The sequence below is a fragment of the Chlorocebus sabaeus genome, chromosome 11 (assembly GCF_047675955.1).
Source record: "Chlorocebus sabaeus isolate Y175 chromosome 11, mChlSab1.0.hap1, whole genome shotgun sequence".
Lineage (NCBI taxonomy): Eukaryota > Metazoa > Chordata > Mammalia > Primates > Cercopithecidae > Chlorocebus > Chlorocebus sabaeus.
In genome coordinates, this window is record NC_132914.1 from 34113118 (window position 1) to 34135212 (window position 22095).

Below are 22095 nucleotides of genomic sequence, written 5' to 3' on the forward strand. Positions count from 1 at the left end.
TACCTCTGCTTTGTCTCCTAGATTTCTCTTGGTGGGAACATGTAGCACAGGTTCTAGCTTCAGGGTCTTTGCAGCACAAAAAACTAGCCGGGCGAGGGTGGCGGCGCCTGTAGTCCCAGCTACTCGGGAGGCTGAGGCAGGAGAATGGCGTGAACCCGGGAGGCGGAGCTTGCAGTGAGCCGAGATCCGGCCACTGCACTCCAGCCTGGGTGACAGAGCCAGACTCCGTCTCAAAAAAAAAGAAAAGCCCTCCCAGACTCCTCAAGGCCTACCTCTCTACCACTTTGAGTCTTCGCTCAATTTACCTTCTCAGGAAGATCTATCCTGATTACAATGTTTAAAATTGCAACACTGCCTCCCACTCAGACTTTCCAATCCCTTTGTTTTGTGCTATAATTTTCTATAGGACTTATAACCTATTATAACCTCATATAATTTATAAGAAGGTATGTGTGGGGGGGAGACTTTTGACAGTTTTGTGCCAAATGTGTATCAAATTTCAAGAAAAATGTCTATGACATAATAAGTGTTCAATAAATATTGTTGAAGAAAGAAAATATTTTCTCTGAAAAATTTAGCCATGAGACTAAATAGCAATTGAATAATAATAATAAAAGCTAGAGAAACAACTAGTTTTCTTCTCAATTATTTAAAGAGATGGCTAAAATCCATTCAGTAGTTTACCTTTATTCTATTCAAGAATTTACAGGCAATTGGTTCTTTAATAAATTTAATGAAATAAATGTTCACTTATTCTGAACTGAAAACCTTCAGATTATGAGAATAACATACTGCCTATCGTGCGAAGGAGGCAATTCAGTTATTCTCAAAATACTTACTTTGACTTCTCTCCATGTTTAAAAAAGATATAAGATATAAACATCATAAAACAATGATAAGCAATTGCTTTTGATGTAGCATATGTTTAAATAAATGTATATGAAGTAATTAGCTTGGAAAATACTTCTTCATAGCTTTTGATCTACAGATAATGTTCTGAGAACATAACATATATATTACAAGAAAAGAAGTAAATATAGACTGAAGCCTTAAACCTTAAAAAATTCTCAATAACAACTGGTCAAAACAATAAATCCAAGAACTTATTTTTTAGCATTACTTGATTCCTAGAAGGTCATTTGACCATAATTCTAGCTCTGGATTTCTATGCTCAGTGTGCAATTTTATGCCTTCCTTTACTTTGTAATATATTTCTGACTCTCATGAGCTTACCTCCTGGTGAGCTCAGCTAGGTTTTGGGGAAAAATAGTCATAGCTCTACAACCGGGTTCAGGTACCAGTCTTGATGACCCTTCGTCTGTGCCTCCACATCTCCTTGACCTTACTGCACATAGTGTATTGAAATTACCTGTTTTCAGATTTGTCTTCGATTCTCCAAGACTTTCTTCTAAATTGTGGTCTTTATCATGGCAGAGACTAAGTATTATTCATCGTTTAATGTATTTCATTATAAACATTTGCTAGGAACTAAGAAAATGTATGTTGGAGTTTGTATGAAAATAATTTACCATACGATTCCTGTGACTAATAAAACCAAACTTCCCAAGCATTATTCATATTATATAGAAGACTAAGAAGCTGAGGTGGGAGGATTACTTGACGCCAGGAATTCAAGACCAGCCTAGGTAACATTTTGAGACCTCATCTCTACAAAAAAATTTTTAAAAATTAGCCAGGCCTGGTGGTGTGTGCCTGTAGTCCTGGCAACTTGGGAGGCTGAGGCAGGAGGATCACTTGAACTAGGAGCTCAAGGTTGCAGAGAGCTATGATCATGCCACTGCACTCCTGGAAAACAAAGTGAGACTCTGTATCAAAACAACAACAACAGCAAAAAAGAACCAAATCAGTGTTTGTGTATAAGACAATATTTATAAGTGCCAGAAAACAAACTTCAAATTTCAATCATGTTGTTAAGGTTGTGACTCTGGCTTTAGTTCAAAGAGTCATCTCTTTTCAGAAAAGAAGCAAGGGTGTACACCTAATATATTTCTTTCATGAAGGGGATTATTTAACCACCTCAAGTTCCTACAAAGCATGTTTTATGAACTTCTATTTCAGGGAGACAGATCTCAAGTCTTTCCATTGTTCTGGGCAAGTGTTGCTACTTGATACCCTAGCTAGCCATACATCTTTTAAACTCCTCCTTTTTGTAATATCTCATTTTTCATTCCTTACAGTGTTTTAGCATAGATAATTTCAATTTTAGCTATCTTTTCAGAGAAATTCAATTTTTAAAAACCATTCTTACAGTAAACTATGGAATCTCATTTTATGTATTTTTAAATAATTTTTCATTTTTCTTATAATAATGTACATTAAGCATTCTTTTGGATACTATGCATGATGATTTTAAGCATTACTCTTCTAATCAACCATAGCTAATTATAAATATTATAAATTCATCAGCACATATAAGTCAGTAATTTCTTCCCATGTACATTTTTCTGCTTTTGTTTCACGTTCAATTGTTTCTGCTATTACAGTTCCTAATTATTTTCAATAGGTACTTAGAGTCCTAAAGGTCATAAATTTACATAATTCCTCATCCTTAATACATTATTTTGCCAGTTACTATTCACCTTGTCTTTACACCATTAATAAATGCACATAAAATTGATTCTCATACTCATCCCTCTGAGAATACTATCATTAACCTCTTTCTAATATGAACACAGTGTATCTCCCCACTCATCAGCTGGTGTGGCTTTTAAAGACGATGTATTTAAAAAGGCAAAATAAGTGGAAGATGATCAATCAATCAAAAGCATTCAATTGACACTTATATACCTACACATTGGTGGAAATTAGGAGGGCATAAAAGTAGGTTATACACCCTTGTTCTCTGAAAATTTAGCATCTCGTTTGGAAACAGCTGGAGCTCAATATTAAGATACAAAATAATTGCTAGGTTGTAATTAGCAATTACAGTTTTAACAGCATTGCTGTTTTAATATAGCAATTTGTTATTTAATACAGCAATAACAGCTTTGAATAATAAAGGATAATAGTTAATAATTGGGCAGATAAAGTTGGACTCTCAGATGCATTTTCCTTAAAGATCTTATAGTACATAAAAACGAGGTTGTTACTCCACACAAGGAAAGCAGCACGAACAAAAGCACACAGGCAAAGAGAGTCAGGTCTTTAGGAGGATGGTAAAAAGACCAAGCACCCTTCTAGTGAGCAACCACGGAAGATCAATGGGATAAACAAGATGAGGTCATTGAATTTATTTATTGATTCTTTTAATTCAGTAAGTTCACTTTGAGCTCCTACAGTGCTTTGTTAAGGCATCAAAAAGCAATATAGAAGTGAATACGGCAGATTTTCTGCCTAAGAAAGCAGCATACAACTCTATATGTGGGGGTATATAGAACCAAAATGCTAATGGTAGCTTGGTATAATCATAGTATAACAGCCTTGAATGACTTTTAAAAGATTTGGACTAGACATGGAATTACTGAATTGCCACTTAATGTTTTTTTACAAGGGATCTTAGATTTTCCTTTACAAATTTTCTTACGTTTCTTTTTTTGTTGTTGTTGTTTTCTATTTCCTGATTTTTATTACGCTTGAACATAATAAAAAGTAATTACAAAGTAGACATCTTCTCCTAGAGTCTGTCTTATGAAATGTTGCCAGGTGAATTATCCTAAAACATAACACTTATCCATAGAACTCCTCTGCTACAAATACTTTTTGACAAGAGAGACTCTGAACATGTTGGCCATGATTTCAAGGTTTCACTATATTTCAATTTCAGCTGATTTTATCGTCCATTATTCCTTCACGTTACTCTATTTTTTGATCAAAGTACCTTACCTGCTGTTTTCTTAGCAAAACTTCCTACTCTATGATTTTTCACATAATATGTTTCCATCTAGGATGCACATCCTCTCCCAATTGCCACTTACATGAATTTCCAGTTTCCTTCGACTCAGCTTAATGGCTCTTCTCCATGCCTTAGCTGGAAATAATGTTTCAATGTCCTGAATTCCACATTCTCCATCACATAGCTGGCATTTGTAATTCCTTATATTGGTATTGCATGTATTGTCTCCACATTATATTATAAATTTACAGAAGTGGTCACAGATCCTTAGAGTTTTCAGAGTGGAAGGAGTAGGATACATTGACTATACCCAGGATTAAATATATGTTGAATAAGGTTATTGGCTGCATAAACAATCAATCAAGATGACGCTTAAAGAATATTAGTAATGAAGAAATACATAAATGCTGGCTGGGTTGTTTGGTTGCCTGGCAGGCTGATAGGGCAACATGTCCAGGTATTTGAAAAGGGAGACGAGAATTTGAGAAATGTGTGTTTCTAGCAATGCTGCTAACTTCTAGGCCCATCAGGATGCTCTTTAAATATAGAGACAAGTAAAACTTGAAAGACTATGATGTCTGAGCCAAATTAAAAGGAGTCCCAACAGACTGGAGCTGTGACATACTAATAAGGTGAGGAAACAAATTATTAAAGTTAAATTCAGTGTGTGTGTGCGCGTGCATCTGTGTGTGTGTGTGTGTGTGTGCCTGTGCATGTAGGTTTGATTTTGCTACATCTCAGTGAAAAGTTGGCATATGAGCAGAATAATTTGACTCATAATGTACCCTCGATCTCTGTGTTCATGTGGACTACATAATGAACTCAGCAATTTCCTCTTCCTCTCTCTATAAAGGTAATTTCTAGTATGATTAAGTAATTAATGTAGATGAGGGTTTTGAGAACTAGAAATAATCATGTTTTCTGCAAGGAATTCATCCCAAGGCTAAACAGATTCAAATCATGACTCTAGTCATTCATGATAATCATATAAAATTCCAGATTTTTAATTGAGTAGGATAAACAGGAAGATGCTTTTCTCCAACCTCCCAACTACCTGTCCTAAGCATACTTTGTAACCAACATATTTAATTGCAGGAAAACTACATCCCCGTGGCATTTATGCTTAATTTGTGTTCTTCCATCTGGATAAATTTGAATTTTTACTCTTCCCAGCTGCATGACTTCAGGCAACTTTTAAAATCTCTCTGGGTTTCATTTAACTCACATGTAATGGGGATAATTAATAATACTTTCTTCATGCAGGTTGGGGAAGGATTATCAGAAAGGGTGCCTTGGCATAGTGACAAAATTTCAAATGCTCAAAATTCTTTTCTTCTTCTTCTTTCCCCAATCACCCATATGAACAATGAAAGTCAGAGGCAGGTGAAATGATATCAAATTTCTAGCAAAACTCTGAATGCGTGTTGCAGTTTTTCCTCTTAGAAAATATCAGATATATACAATCTAATTTTTATGATTTTAAGGTTGAAATTTTTATGCTTTTCTGAGTTGTTCAATTTCACATAATTACTGAGAAATCCACAGCTAGCAAAATGAAGCCTTCGCTCACATGTTTTCATTCTCCTCTAGCTAGGGATAATCAGACAAGTGGTCTCTTTATACTCAACAGAAAATATTTTGGAGACAGTATTTTGTTTTTCTGAGGTTCCAAAAAAACATTGATTACCTGAATTTGTCTTCATTGAGTATCCTTATATAATCTGTACATATCAGCTAAAGAGTTGAATAATTCTGAATGCTAAGCTAATATATATTCACAGGGGTTCGTATTTTTAAAATGTTTTGCAGATTAATTGAAGATTTTTACCCTGAAATTTCTGAGTGTCTTAAGTCTTCGTGGCTATAAAATATCATATTTGGCCAAAGTTTTCAGGGATGGTAGTGATAATCAAGTAAATACATCAGGTAATTTTACAGCGGTTTCCCCCTATAAGTATAGTGAGATCAATGTCTTGGAAAAAAGGAAGTTCCTCCCAAAGACATTTTTCCCCTATTTGTAAAACATGTAAAAAAAAGTGGTTTATTGGACAATTATTTTATAGTTCAATAAATATATATATAATTCAATAAATACATATATAGTTCAATAAATATATAATAAAAATTAACATGGATATTTATTGGGTTACATTACACAAAAATCATAAATAAGAAAATTTAAAATGAGCCTAAATATCATTGCTCAGGAAAACTTGTCAAAATAAAAACAAAATATGAGGCATTCCTTAGTTATAAAATTTAAGTAGCACAGAAAAGTGTAACATGAAAAGGACACCTCCATCCATCCTCCTTATCCCAAAGTTCCTTATCTCAAAGGTAACAATTATTCTTATCCCTCTAGAATACATTTGAGTAAGAAGTGGATTTATTTGTAGATACAATTCTCTTATTTACACATAATACATATTGAACAGCCTTTCAATTCTAGTAGCCAATATGTCCCAGTTTTTCAATTTGATAGATTTCGAAGCCCACAAAGTATTACCATGTTGGAAAACATGGATGCACCTTCAGTTTAGAGAGATAAAAAGGTAAGATTAGGAAGTCAATCAGTTTGCAGGAAATAGCAGTTTCCTCTCAATAAGAGATCACTGATTTTACCCTACTCTGGAATAAAACTAGTTGCTACTTTTGGGAACCCGAGAAAAACTGCTCTCATGCAATTTGTTTTAAAAATTGATGCCTATATTTAGCAGAAAAAAATGCCTCTTTACAAGAATCATTTTTTCCTCTACAGTTAATACATATACTGTGAATATACTGTGGTGAATTAATTCCAACAAAGTTTTGTTGATTTTCCCAGGCTGAGTTAAAATGTATTTCCTTAAGGAAGTCCTCTTCTTCCTCCCTTTTATGTACACTCCTCCATATGCCCATGATATTTGGCTTCTTGTGGAACTTATACTTTGCCCAGTTAAGAATCTGGTCTACATGAGCTCAAACACACAATGAAGTTTCATGTTTTTGGTATATGTGTTAAATAGTTGCAGACTAAATATGAATCTGTTAGTTGTGATTGTGAAATTCTAGATGATTCCTGATTGTATAGAGCCTCCATGATATGCATTTCAAATGGATTTCTTAATATTTATTGGTTGAATTAAATTAAATTGAAAGACCACAAGTAGCAGCTATCAACTGATGATATTTCAAAGGAGAAAGTTTAACAATAATCTGTAGTTACACGATCTTACTGAAACCTCACAGTCTGCTAAGCCCCTCTCATGGTCCTGCTCCCTGTTTGGCTTCTTTGTCCTTAGTTTCTCTCTCTCTGCCTGTATGTACTCTGTCCTACCCTTTCTCTCTTTATTTATCTATTTCCTATGTCTTTCCCATTTCTCCTGTTTCTCTTTTCTTCCAACTAAAGTTTTTCTCTCTTATGAAATTTCATACACACACACATCCCGCCCCCCACACACACACCAGTTTTATATATTTAATCTTTCCTTACCGAGATGATGACGTAGGCTCAGTAATTTGTCTTTGCACACGTGCATGTTTAATTAAATGTTCTTTTAAAGCAGTTTGGACTTCTGCTGGGATGTCAGGGGAAGTGTGGCTGATTTTTATTGCAGGCTCAATAGCTTTTACGGCTGGCTTTTCATTTTCCTTGATTTCTTTTTTCTCTTCAGTCTCAAAAACTTCAGTAGGAGCACTTGAAATGCTCTGTGGAAGGGTAGTGACGTTGGAAGTCACAGGTTTGCTTTTCCAGCATGGCCAACACAGCTTCCAGAAGACAAAAAGTGAGACAACCAACAAGGCCAGTCCACAAAAGCTGACAACGACTGCTAACAGGCTGACCGAAATATCTGGAAAAATTATAATGTAAAAATGATTAATTAATATTGTACATTAAAAAGCAGAAATGAAAAGAAAATTTTACATCATAATTCTTATTATTTCCTGATTTAGAGTTTCAAAAACTCAATTTTAATTTATCTTTGTAGGAAGAAAAAGTTAATAATCATTCCTGGAAATTCTCAAAGGAGATAATTGAAAAGTTCCACCCCGGTAAAAATTCTAATTATATACAGGAAAATTATGATGTATGCATATTTCCAAGTACACTATGATGGGTCCAAGATTTTGCAAACTCCATTGATTCTTTCTGATAATTTTGTATTATTTTTGTTCCTAATTTCTCTTAATTTCTTGAGTCCTAAATTAATCAATGAATTGTGCTCTGGTCTGAATTTTTGTATCATCCCCAAAATTCTTATGCTGACATCCTAATCCCCAAGGCCATAGTATTAGGAGGTGGGACCTCTAGGGAGGACATTAGGTAGTGAGGGAAGTCTTCATGAGTAGGATTAGTGTCCTTATAAAGTAGGCTAAGGGAGCTCTTTTGCCCTTCCACCATGTGAGGACATAGCAAGAAGGTGTCATCTATGAACCAGGAAATGGGCCCACAGGACTAGTGCAGGCATTCTCCATGGGGACTTGACCCTGTACATTTTGCAATATAGAGAAGCAGAAAATTTTCATTTCTTGAAGATGTCAAGCTTTTTCCTCAAAGAAGGGGAAATTGATATATCATTTCTTAAGGATGGGGGTTGGTCAAGATTCCATCATAATTACAATCTTGTAGCTCCTTGCATCCAGAGACATAAGGCATGGGGGAAAGGGAATTCCGCTTAATAGAAAACAGTGCAATAAGTTAGATGAAGTAGAATTTTATCCTGAAAAAATAAAACTAAAATTATGTAAGCAAGCTTATTGTCTTTTATTTATGTTTTGCATTGCTTGCCATAGCAATTATGACTAATCATTAGTAGTATTAAAAATGAAATCAAGTGCTTAATGCATTCTCCGTGACATATTTTTCCCCCAATAACAAGCCTTGTTTAACAAAATAAAAAGAACCTATCAAAAGATTGAGTGAGGATCTAGGAAAATTTATAAAGTCAACCAAAATGTTTAAAGACATTTTCATATTTGTGATTCATTTAACTATGACATGGAGTACACATTTAATTCAAAGAAAAATGAGTGGTCCCAGAAACATTTTAAATCAAGGTGTTGAAATGAAAATTTGCATTTCAGAACTAACATTTTGGCTAAGAAGAAGACAGAAGTGAAGGCAAGACTGGAAGAGGAAATACTAGTTAATAGATTACAACAGCTATCTTTGTGAGAGACTGTAGTGGTTCTGAACCAGGGTTGCTGAAATGGGAAAGAAAAGATTCCAGAGAAAATCAAAGCCCTAGTGAAGGAGTGTGAAGATTAAAAAGGACAAGAATGTGACTCACTGGGATGATGAAGTAAGGAACACAATGACTTCAATTTTGGTTTTATTGAGTTTGAAGTACTTACAGTCATGCAAGTAGAAATTTTGAGAAGGCTATTGGTCATGCATAAATGCAAGTTAAATAAATTGCAACTAATTTAACTTCCTTAAGTAGTGGGATCTGAATCCATAGAAGATAAATGCTCTTTAACAGAATTCTGAGTACACCAATATTTAAAGAAAGAGAGTTTTAAGGAATAAGAAACCTGTACAGAAGAATGGGGGAAAGGAGAAAGAAAGATATGGAAAAAAATCAGGTCAGTCGGTTTTCACAGAAGCTAGGAGAATATTTTAAGAAATGATAGTGTAGATCATTAAAATAAGTTCAATTAAAACAAGAGTTGAGAAGTGACCATTAACTTTGACAAGTATATCTTTAGTGAATTCTATGAGACCAGTGAAGCAGACGTTGTGTTAACCAGATTACTCTGGATTAAGAAATGACTGGCGGCCGGGCGTGGTGGCTCACGCCTGTAATCCCAGCACTTTGGGAGGCCGAGACGGGCGGATCACGAAATCAGGAGATCGAGACTATCCTGGTTACCGCGCTGAAATCCCGATTCTACCAAAAACACAAAAAATTAGCCGGGCATGGTGGCAGGCGCCTGTAGTCCCACCTATTCGGGAGGCTGAGGCTACTCGGGAGGCTGAGGCAGCAGAACCCGGAGGGCGGAGCTTGCAGTGAGCCAAGATTGCGCTGCTGCACTCCAGCCTGGGCCACAGAGCAAACTCCGTCTCAAAAAAAAAAAAAAAAAAAAAGTTAGTGACTGGCAGTGTGGAGGTGGACTCTGTGAGAGTAGATAATTCCTTCAAGAAATTATACCTAGGAAAGGAGAGAGAGGGAGCAATAACTACAGCAGCACATAGAGTTGATGAAGGTGTTTTTATTCCGATGTGCAATACCTCAGCATGCTTCAGAATAATGAGAAGGAATCAGTGGACAAGAAAGGATAGGCAATTAAGCAGAATAATTAACAGTTAAGTCCCATAAAAGGTGACAATGGATGAGGTCTGAAGCAAAGATCAAAGAATTGGATTGCTTCTTTCTTTGTAAGAAAGAGAATTGTTGTGGATGCCAGTAAGGTTATAGGTCTGGAGGCAGGAAGTCAAGTGAATTCTTGTTTATAACTAGTATTTTTCTCTCCAAAGGAGGAGTTAGGGTTAACTGCCAATTATGTTGGAATATTTGGGAATAGTTTGGGATATCTGAAGAGCGTGACAACAATTTGAAATAGGAGCTATAGAGAATAGGAAAAAATTGAATAGGAAAACATCAGATGCCTGGTCAGAATATACATTTCTTTCGAAATTAGAGACTCATAAAGTGATGCTAGTCTGCCTGGTTTTAAAATCTTCTAAACATTCAGCAGCTTTGGTGTAGGGGCAGAGAGACAAATAAATTCATCCATGGATGAGGTTTTTGGTTTGTTTTTCCAGAAGAGTGTGATAGACCACAAAGGAGAGAGTGTATTGGACAGATAAAATGATGCATCGTAAGTAGGATGCCATATTTATTGAAAGAAAATTCAGAGATAAATAGGAAAGTTAATAGACTGGAGTTTCTAAATGAGAAAGATGAACTCATAGGAGATTTTGGTTGGGGATTGAAATATTTGAATTTACAATGCTATGGTAGTATCGTTCACCATAATGACAAGGGTTTGAGTATGATCATAAAATAAAAGAGGTAAGGTAGACTAGAGAAGATCACTGGAGGAAGGTGGCCAATCACCAGGAGGCCAGGGAGATGAATATGAATGTCCTGGCTTTTCTACATGGACTTTCAAGTTACCCATTCCAATGGGCAAACTTGGTGACTAGGCTCTCTAGCTCTAATTTTCACTGTCTCCAGATAATTCAAAAGAATCCATTACATAACATTCATCCTATTATATCTGGAAAGATTAAGAGTTAATGAAATATACAGAAATTAGATTAGGCTCTGAGATAATTAGGTTTAAAATTGCTCAGACTCTGGTTTGATTACATACATATGCATAAACATTATTCTGCCACTGTCTGTCCATATGTCTGTCTGACTATATATCTCTAACTAATTTTAGTTAGAAACATTTTACTCTTTTATCATGTCTTAATATCCCAAAATAAAGTGACACAGTTAGGAAAAACTGAGAAAAAGATAACTGTCATCAGAAAATACAGGGAACTTCTAAAATGCGACTTCCTCAGAAACTTTTAGTATAGCACAACTTTGCTAAAGTCTGTATAACCAGGCCATAACATTTGCATGATCTTGTCCACTGAGACTTAAAAATACTGCTGGGTCCAATTACCTACTAACCATGCAGCTAACTATGATCATGCAGAAAAGCACAGGCCAAGTGTCCTGTTCTCAAATCCAATTACCACTGCTTAAATTGATACTCTTCTCTGTGTCTCTCTGTATCTTTTTAAAAAGTTTGAAATTCTAGTTCATTTTTAACTTTTCAAAATGTACAAAAATGTGATTTCCAATCATTAATCAGACATTAATATAATTTAGTTCATTGATATTCCAAGCCTTTTGTTTTTCCTGCTCCCTGTTGTTGCCTGACCACACTACATGTTTGCTTATGGCACCATTTCACAGAGAAAGAGGGGCAATAAAACTCAAATCAGCAACTCTTAGTCAAAGATGAAATTTTGGGATTATCTCTGAAGTTAATTTATTTATACTATACATCTGATATTACCATTATAATAATTAGGGCATGCTTCTGATTTCTATAACAAGGGACCAAATTAATAGTGACTGAAACAAGATAGTTTATTTCTCTTTCATGTGAAACGAGTCTGTCCCAGCATAAACAGGCCACAGCAGATTTATCACCTCCAAGGTGCCTGGAATTCTGGTTTGTTTTACATTTTTGCTCTGCTATTAAAAGGTCTTTGCTTCTCTTTAACGTCCAAAATGGCAAGGTACTATGTCCATATTTCAGGCAGTTGGATGGAAGAAGATGGAAAAAGGGAAGGCTATGTCAATATTTCAGGCAGCTAGATGGAAGAAGAAGATGGAAAAAGGGAAGGTGAAGGTATGTCATTTCATTTTAAAAGTACAAATTTGAAGTTGTGCACATCACTGCTAACTTCCCAAGGGTCAGGACTTAGTCATGAGGCTATACCAAACTGGAAGGAGACGGAAAAATGTTCTTTTAAAATGTTTTATGCTGCCATATTCTTAAAAAAAATAAGAGATCCTATTGTTGTGAAGTAGAAGCAGGAGATGAATATTGGGAAGCAACTAGTAGTCGCTTTCTCATCTATAAATCTAATACATAATATAACCAATCACCAACAATCCTTGCATGTTGCCTCTTATAATGGCCATTTTAAATGTATTGGTCTTTGCTTTTCTCTTGAATTTCAATAAATGATAAAAATTATATTAATACTATATTTAATCGATTATCAAATAAATACTTTAATACATTTTGCATTTTTGAAATCAGGATGTTATCTTAGTATTGATGGCTTCTCTCAATAGCTAATAGCCAGGCAATAATTGTGTCATAATTTTCATTATTTGTGTATGTGCTAAAGCAAAAACATCAGCATCAAAATTCATAGAAGTCCAAGTGGCTCGTAAGAGAATATTGGAGAAAATACTGAAGCATATCCTTTAACCTTACAAGTCAATTTTTTGGAAATGTGTGGTGAAGGTGGTGAGTCAGATGTATTCAGAAATACTGATAACATCCCACATTTGCACAGTTAGCTTTAGAGCACAGTACCATTGGCCTGTATATCTTTTATGAATTCTTTTAAGAAAAAAATGTATCATTAACACTTTTTATGGCATAGAATATGAAATGTATGGAAGAGCAAGGGCATCATTAATTCTGAATCAAAAAGCCGTTCAGAAGAATCAGACTCAGAGTTTTAGTTTTAAAATCACTTTTAACCTATGTATTTATTTTATGTATTCCTTCTATATTTGTGCCAGAGTGATATAAGACTTCTTTAAAAGTCTAATTAAGTTTTAAAAGAGGTTATTTCTATACATATAAAATAAAAATCCCATGTGATTAAAAAGCATTGTGCCATAGTTTATTTGGCAACATTCTCTTTCCTTTCTTGGTGCCACATAAAATAATGGTGCATCTTATAATAAAGGCATCTCCGATTTGATAAAACATGGTACCAAATACGGTATTCAAATATCTAAATTTATTAAAAAGCTTTACATTTCCTCATAATTGAGTAAATTATTCATAATTTGTGACTGTATATTACTCATATATTTACATTAACTTGAACATCACACATAGCATCACATACATTTAATTGATGGCACTAGTACATTTAATAATTGGCACAGTGGCTTTCACATAGTAAGTGCTCAATAAACATTGCTTGAATAAAAGTATAATGCTAAAACCGCTTCTCAGGTACATTAACAGCTCATATTGTAACAGATTAGAAATGATAGGCTTCTGAATATTGTTTTGTCCATTAGTCCTATAAATTCATGACTACTAAAACATCACTAAGGGAATAAAATTAATAAATACTGAAGAGAAAACAATAGTCCTTTTTAATTAAGACAATTTTGTGGTATGGACAAATTGACATTTACAAGGTTTTAAAAATTGACTGTTGTGTTTTGTAGTCGACAATGGAATAATAAATTAGATACTAGATCATAACATACATCAAGGTCCATCTAAGTAAAAAAAAGGTTATTAATATCAGTTCCTTTCTATTCTCCTTAAGATGATTCCCCTCTTCTGGCTCCAAGGCCATTACAGCACAATTCCATAAAGAAACAAAGGTGTTAAAGACTTTTATTAATTTCTGGTAATAAACCCATAAGAGCTTCCACTTTTTTCCCTTGATAGTCTATGTGAAGCATGTTGATGTCAGCTCTTATAGCTTCATTGACTACTTAGGATGTATTTAACATTATGAAGAAAAAGAAAATTACCCTATAAAATAATAAAAGAAGCCATCTCTTTAGTCAGGAACTCTGTTTGTAAGCTTGGTCAGTGTTAGGTATTCCACCAACAGAGGAAACTGGCATTGTGCAAGTTAGACGAAAGACCTACAATAGTAACACTCCTTATCTGAAGGTTCAGTTTCTTTGATACATTCATACTAATGATGCTCTGAGATCTTTTAGTGGGTGACTCTCAGCTCTTTTTCCTTGTCATATTTTGTCTCCAATGCCTCATAGTACTGAATTTTTAACAGTATACACTGTTAATTACATAACTTGACCAAAATATGGTAGGAAAATACAGTACACAAGATTTTAATGAATTATTTTTTCTAATTACAAATTAACAAAAACAATGTAAATGGTAATTTAACATCTGTTTTCACTACAGACTTGTTTATAAACATATGAAAGGAACCATATTTGCGATTATATGAGTTCAAAGTTGTGCATTTCAAATACACTAAAAATCTTTTATGTGATTTTACAGTTGACACAAATCAATTGTATTTGGCCAAGAATATGTAAACACCTACTCATACACTGAGGTACACATGTGTGCATATAGTCAAGTTAAGAAAAATGAAAAATACTGCTTGTTATATTTGGATGACAGAAAATCTAATAGAAAGGTTTGAGATTTGGGTCATAATTGCACACTAAGAAATTTTATTAGCCAGTAATTATAGCCAATAATATAATAATAATAAGAGCTTATCTTCACAAACATTTTTTCCAATGCCCTTCAGCACCAAGGATGCCCCCAGAATCTCCTCTTCCTATTCCTACTCTTCGTTAAACCTAAGTTAAAATCTAAGAAGCCCTGGTTTCTTAGCCTATCTCCAACACTAACTAGTTGTGATTTGAAGGGAAGTTAAATTTCTTTGCCTTGGTTTTCACATCTGCAAAATGATGATTCCCACTTTCAACTGGAATGATTAACAGCAATCTGAATAATGAGATGGTTACTTTTCCCCTGTCACTTTCTACTTAGCACACTAACAATGCTTTCCTTTTACTGCCATATATGAATATATTGAACAGAGATTCTAGAACTTGTAGACCCAGCGCTTTATGCAACACTTGCAAATTTGCCATGGAATTATAGCTCCACCTGAACACACTCTGAAGAAAGTCAATGGATACCTATATCAAGTTCAGTTGCTTTTTCATGAGTATATTGCTCACTGAATTGTAGCTTTTAAATGTTTCAAATGCTCTAATTTCTGCTGTTATCATAAACTAAATATTCTGTATGTCTATACAGCATATTAGACACTGGTGACACAAAAATACAGATGTATACAATTTAGTTGCAGAAGGGATTTGGAGGTTATTAAGGCAGACTCATTATTTTACAAATAATAAATTTGAAGCTTCTTGATAATAAATCCCAAGATTCATTCATTCATTTAAAAAATATTAATTGGGCCGGGCGCGGTGGCTCATGCTTGTAATCTCAGCACTTTGGGACGCCGAGGTGAGTGGATCACCTGAGGTTGGGAGTTCGAGACCAGCCTGGCCAGTATGGAGAAAACCCCCGTCTCTACTAAAAATACAAAATTAGCTGGGTGTGGTGGCACATGCCTGTAATCCCAGCTACTCGGGAGGCTGAGGCAGGAGAATCGCTTGAACCTGGGAGACGGAGGTTGTGATGAGCAGAGATCCCGCCATTGCACTCCAGCTTGGGCAACAACAGTGAAACTCCGTTTTAAAAAAAATAAAATAAAGATAATAAGCAAATAAATAAATAAATAAAGTAGCTAGTATGAACCACAGATTTTTCTAGGCACTGAGGATAAAATAATTAACAAGCCCCTGCCCTGAAAGAGCTGACATGCTATTGACTTAATGTGTACATCGTTAGTGGAATAAAACATAGATCGGGAAGAATATAATCATATGTTCAAAATAGAAATGATTTTAATTGACATTGGAAATTACATTAAACATTTATGGTAATGATTGTTTTCTGCCGGAATTTTGTATTTAAAAAAGCTTGTAAATGAATGCAGATGCACCTCAAACAATTACCAATTTTTTTCAGAAAACCAAAATTATAGTAATGACTAAGTTTTTTTAAATGTGATTTGAACTTGGTATACAAAATCACTCATAAGAATTAGATGTCAGAGACTCATAGTTCACAGAAAAAGGAAATACAGCTTTTAATTTGTCACAAAGGAAAAAGAAAAGGTTAAAGCCAAAAGAAATTCCTGCCAATACTGCTAACATACTGGGAATTAAGAAGAATAAATGTTTGCTGAGACCTCCTTGGTTTTGAAGATAGGTCTCCATTTCCGTCTGAAGTAAATCAGACCAAGCACAAGGTGTATTGATGATCATGTGACAATGAGGCTAGACATAGTAGAAGCTGGCCACTCTGCAGTGGAGTGACAATGTGGAGGAAGGAAAAGTGCCCTCTTATATATCCTTCTTCAAATGGGCCTATCATTTTGAATTCACTGTGGCTCTATTATTGTTTTACAGACCTACAAGTCTCAAGGAAAAAATTCTGCTGAATATATGTTTGTAAATTGGAATTCTTTATACAATCACTAGGATGTGTAAAACTCTGTTATGGTGATTAAAAAATGATAACTCAATTAATTGGGTAGTCATTTGGTTTGTCCCTCTACTATGAAGTCCCTCTACTAATTTTAAACCTTTATCGTATACCCACTATGCCTTGATCTTAGAGGGAAATTATGACGTAATTCTTAAAATTTTACTTAACTATCCCTTTTCTTATCAGGTAAGTACTTTAATAAAATTATTTGCCATATACCTACTTATTATCCCTACCTCTAAGAAACGGAAGAACCCACGTATGAATTTAAAAGAATTTGTATAAATTTTTATTTTAGAATTTTTAGTCCCAAATTAAAATTGTGTAAACATGCAAAATTAGAACATGAATGAATTAAATGCTTACGAAAATCTTTAAATTAATGTTAGATCTCTACAATTGTGATGTGAGCTCAAGTGAATGAGCTTAAGTGGGCTTGATTAGCTGTGATTTATGAGGTGTGCCTTTTAAGCAACGTAGGTTCCTTGAAATTGATAAGCATTTGAGCAGCAATTAAGGAGTAACCAGACATTAAGCTAAATCCAGTTTAAAAACGATTATATATATTCAGTCACAGTATGCCTGAAAAATAACTTTTGAGCCCAATATATTGCTTTGTATTTTCCCTAAGCATTCTAATATTAAATCATATTGTGCATTGAGATGAATTTAGTGGGTGATATATTTATTTGGGGAGAGGGAGAGAATCTGTGGTAAAAAGACTCAACATATGTGATATTCTAACAACTGCACATGGTGAACTTTCTAGAATATTAGTAATGCTGGCACATATAATGACTCTGATAAACTACGCCAAAAGAGTAAATGTACCTGTGTTGGCAACTTTAGTGTAAGTCTTCACCAATTTCATTAAAGTATGAGATTGGTCATATTGCGATCATACTGTGATTGTGAAATCCTCAATGGCAACAATACTGCTGCTACTTCTGCTACTGCTGATATGGTAAAAAGAATGGTGATGCTTGCACTTCACTGGCATTTACAAAACCAGTAAGATAATATCTTACTTATATATGTGATTTGTAACTCCCTTCATGTAGAATGACTTTAACTGGAATTACCTGGATTTCTCTCCCTCTATCTCTATGTGAAGGAATTAAAAATATACACAATTTTGGAGCTTGTAATTATTACTGTAATGTTAGAACAACTAATACCATCTGGGCAGTGCTGATTAACTTTCAAAGTAAATAAGCACTGTGCCATTCAACATTGTTGATGTCTTCCTACCAAAAATGCCCTTCTCATTAAACAATGAGTAGAAGGATCACTGGAAGTGCTTTATTTAGGAACCTATAATAACAAGCATGAGAGCACAAAGTTGTAAGAAAATCTACTTTGAAGAACAGTGTGACGCTGAGTGGCTAAGAAATATAATTAGACACTTGGCAAACAATCTTTAAATCCACTTCATAGATCTCTATTAACTTTGAGAGTTTATTTGTAAAGTATTTTACTTCTAACTGTTGCTTAGATTCGCAAATGAAAAATGTATAGCAATCTTGTCTTTATATGTCATACACAACCTAGTAGAATGTCTTTCCTAGTCATAGCCATTAAATATGTGTGTTCCTATATTAAATCGAATACCCCTCTTGTATATATTATGTAGTCTATTTTTCCTCCTAAGGGGAGGAAAATATTCTCGCAATTGTTTTAGGCTAATTTTCTCACTTTTTATTCCCAAGGGGAAAAGTTCAAAAGGAATTCAGACTACAACTACTTCTTGTGGTGATTAGGAAAAACTGAGAACCATTCCTACAATTCATATACTGTATTTTATCTGAAACTGATATAGTTGTGCATTTTGGACAGATTTAGAAGTTGGGATTTGGTTTCTAATTTTCACATATTTTCCTCATTACTAGCCAATCTGAGACCCGGGCAACCCCTATTTGGTGTGTGATCACAAAAGGGCAGGAAAGAGGAAAATCAGTAGTTTTATTCACAGCATCAACTGTTCAATTACCAAAGCACAGTCTTCAAACTTAAATACTCTCATTTCGTCCAGCGTAGCCTCTTCTCTCAGTGTTACCTTTAGCACGTGTGTCACTAAAGACGTTTCAGAAAAGCTTACCTAATATCACCACAGAGGACTCTGAGGTCACACTATACTGGTCTTTACCTCATACTTAGCAACGATACACACGACACAGAATACAACATGCCCACCAGTGCCTTCCACTGAGTTTCATACACTCCTAGGAATTTAACACCTACTGAACGAATGGAAATGATTATCAGTTGTGTTTATACACTGACAATATTTTAAAGTTTTCCGTTCCAGGGTCCAAACAGCCGCATCTCTTCAAGCTCTGCCAAGTGCAGACAGAGCCCCCTTGGCTCGCGTTGCTGTGGATCAGAGAATTCCAAATCCTGCAGCTACTCATGTGAACGACGGAACGTAAAAGCTAACCTAAACCCATTCCCGCTTCCCGCTTGGCTTTGACGCAGGGGTAGTGGTGGAGAGGATTCACTAAATGTGCCCAGCTTTGCTCCCTCCCAGCACGCAGGGCTCCATGTTGTCCTGCTCTACCCCGAGCCTGGCTGTTCAGCTCTTGTTGCCCTGACTACCTTCAACGCTTAAAATTCCGCCAGGAGATCAAAATGACAGGAAAAGCAAAGGGAAAGAACCTACAGAAGGAATGGCAACCTTCCAGCCGAAAAATCCCGAAAGCAGTGTTTTTTGACTCCTAGTGCAACAAGTGACCCTCCCAACGGCTCTCGAAACCACGCAGCCCGCAACTCGGAGATCCACCTCTTGTGCGCCCGAGCAGCACAGCAGGCTGGACACACCAACCTTTTCCCCAATGGTGACCCAAACAGTGACTCGGATTTGATTCTTTCCACCCCCAAGCCTTGAGGAAAATCCACTTGAGACTTTTTTTCCATCTCCAGATTTCCGACGGTCGATATCCTCCTCCATCCAGCCCACTTCCTAGTTTCCTGAAGGGTAGGGAGGACGTCTGTGAGTTGGATGTATGAGAGCGTGCGTGTGCTAGGGAGTTTAAACGTTTCCCCTGTCTTCCACTTCTTCGATATGTGCTCTGAGCTTTAGGTGTCGCCTCACAAATGGGATCAATAATCCCTGCTCTTTTACCAACTTTGTCATGAAACCCTAGAAAATCATATATATTAAAAGGGCTTTAGAAATTGTCAAGTACCCGAAAGGTTGCAGCCGCGAGTTACCTCGGAGGCCAAGGCAGCCACCTCCGCAAGGGAGTTCTGCGTCCAAGCATAGATTGTCCGTCCCGCCTGGCCCCCATCAAAAAGGCCGGGACCAGAGGCTGGTGAACGAGCGAGAGCAGCCCCAGTCCCACAGGTGAGCCGCCCCCACAAGCAGCCGAGCCGCGAGCCTTCCCGGCGCAGTCACCGCCCGCACTCACCTCTCCACTCCGGGAGCGAGATGGGAGGCGTGGGAGAGCGCCGAGAGGCGCGGCGAGCCTGGGAGCGGGAGACGGCGCCGGGAGGCGGGAAGCGGACCAGAGAATGGGAGAAGCCCTGCAGGTGGACAGGGGGGAACAAAACCCAAACGCCCCACCCTCGAAATCGCCAGGAGCTGAGCGAAGGAGGGAGCGAGGTAGGAAAGCGCGGCGCCCCAAATATGCCCCGGGAGCGGCGCGGGAGGCGCAGAACCCCGGAGCTTGCAGCCGAGCGCGCGGGGTCCCAGCGGAGCGCGAGGAGGCCAGCGGAGCCCTCCCGGTTACCTGTGCTGCCTCCGCCCTGGCTGCCCCTGTCCCGAGGGAAGATGCCCAAGCACTTCTCCCATTCCACCTGGCCCGCGAAGCACAGCTCGGTGACGATGTGCAGCGCCTTCTGGCACAGACCGTTCACTCCGTCCTCCTTGTGGAAACTCATCGTTTGGCTTTTCTTTCGTTTTCTCTTTTTTCCCCCAGTTAGCCGTCTTTTCTTCTTCCCGACCTCTAGACTAACCCCTCGGGCGTCCTAAGCCATAGTCCGCCTGCCGTGACTTTAGCTGGAGAGCGCGCAGCTGAGAGTGGGCAACTCTTAGGAGCCCCACGTTAGTCCCATAGCGGGAGCGGAGGGCGCAGGGGAAGAAGAGGCGCGCGAGGAGGCTGCGGCTGCGGCGAGGTTTGCGCCAACTCTCCCGCCGCGCGAGCGAGCTGAGGCGAGCTGGAACTAGAGACCCGGCATGGAGTGCTGAGGGGAGGGGGGAGCCGTAAAAAAACCAAAGCCCTAGACTCGCAAGCACGCCCCCCTCCTCCCCCCAGCACACTGGTGTTTCTGGCGGGTGCCTGGCGGCGACGCGTCCAATAGCAGCCCGGCGCGGGCGCGGGGTGACTGGCGGCAGAGCGCGCAGACCCAGCTCCCCGCGTCCTCCGGAGAACGGACTCGCGAGGGAGGGCTGGCGGTCCGGCGACCCTGCCGAGGCCGGAGTTGCTCATCGTTGCCCAGAGCTGGCCCGAGGAGCCCTCTCCGTTTTCCCAGTACTTTTCCCTGCATCAGTGCAGCCATCCCCGCCGCCTTTGTCTCTCCAACTTTTCCACGCATGTATTCTACTTTTTGTGCTATCTGCTTCTGCCCTTCTGGAAAAGTCATCCCAATCGAAGAAAAACTGAAAAAGTTAATTTAAAAAAATGAATGCATGAATAAGCAAACCCTCTTAGGTAGATCACAAAATAAAATGTTATTTGTACTAATAATCAGATAAGATTCTGTTGATTAATCCGTAATTGGAGATTGAGAATGCACAACTTGACTCTCTCCATCTACTTTCTTAGCGACTTAAAACAAGACATGGGTGTTAAAGGGAACAGGATTAAGTTCAAATCTGTCACATACCTCAGCCTAACCTTGAAGCTGCTTTCAGGTCTTGGTGTTCCTCCCACTTCAGCCTCCCTAGTAGCTAGGACTCCAGGGACTCCAGGCGCCATTTTTTAAAAAATTTATTGTGAAGACAGGGATCTCACTATGGTGCCCTGGCTGGTCTCGAACTCCTTTGCTCAATCAATCCTACCGCCTCAGCTTCCCAAAATGCTGGTATTACTGGCGCTAGCCACCGTGCCCGGCCTGCTTTCGGGTCTTTGCCTGAGTCTGTGAAATGGGAGATGAAATGGGAGATTTTTTTTTTTTTTTTTTTTTTTTTTTTTTTTTATGAGAGGGAGTCTTGCTCTGTCACCCAGGCTGGAGTGCAGTGGCCGGATCTCGGCTCACTGCAAGCTCCGCCTCCCGGGTTTACGCCATTCTCCTGCCTCAGCCTCCCAAGTAGCTGGGACTACAGGCGCCCGCCACCTCGCCCGGCTAGTTTTTTGTGTTTTTTAGTAGAGACGGGGTTTCACCGTGTTAGCCAGGATGGTCTCGATCTCCTGACCTCGTGATCCGCCTGTCTCGGCCTCCCAAAGTGCTGGGATTACAGGGAGATTTTGATTCGGATGTCTTAAGCTCAC

The 22095-nt window shown here is 37.6% G+C and overlaps 1 protein-coding gene across 2 annotated transcripts in view; it reads right to left on the minus strand.

Annotated features, from left to right (window-relative positions):
* Nucleotides 1-20940, minus strand: part of SYT10 (synaptotagmin 10) — a 63485-nt gene extending 42545 nt beyond the window's left edge. Inside the window, exons 1-2 of one of the 2 annotated variants that reach the window (XM_007968136.3) lie at nt 20395-20939; nt 7326-7683 (exon numbers count right to left, since the gene is read on the minus strand). In XM_007968136.3, the coding sequence (XP_007966327.1) occupies nt 7326-7683; nt 20395-20545 (509 nt within the window). In that variant the 5' untranslated portion in view covers nt 20546-20939. Of the gene's footprint in view, nt 1-7325; nt 7684-20394 lie in introns of both variants that reach the window. The other variant, XM_037990135.2, reaches the window with a different exon arrangement.
* Between the last annotated feature and the right edge of the window lie 1155 nt (nt 20941-22095).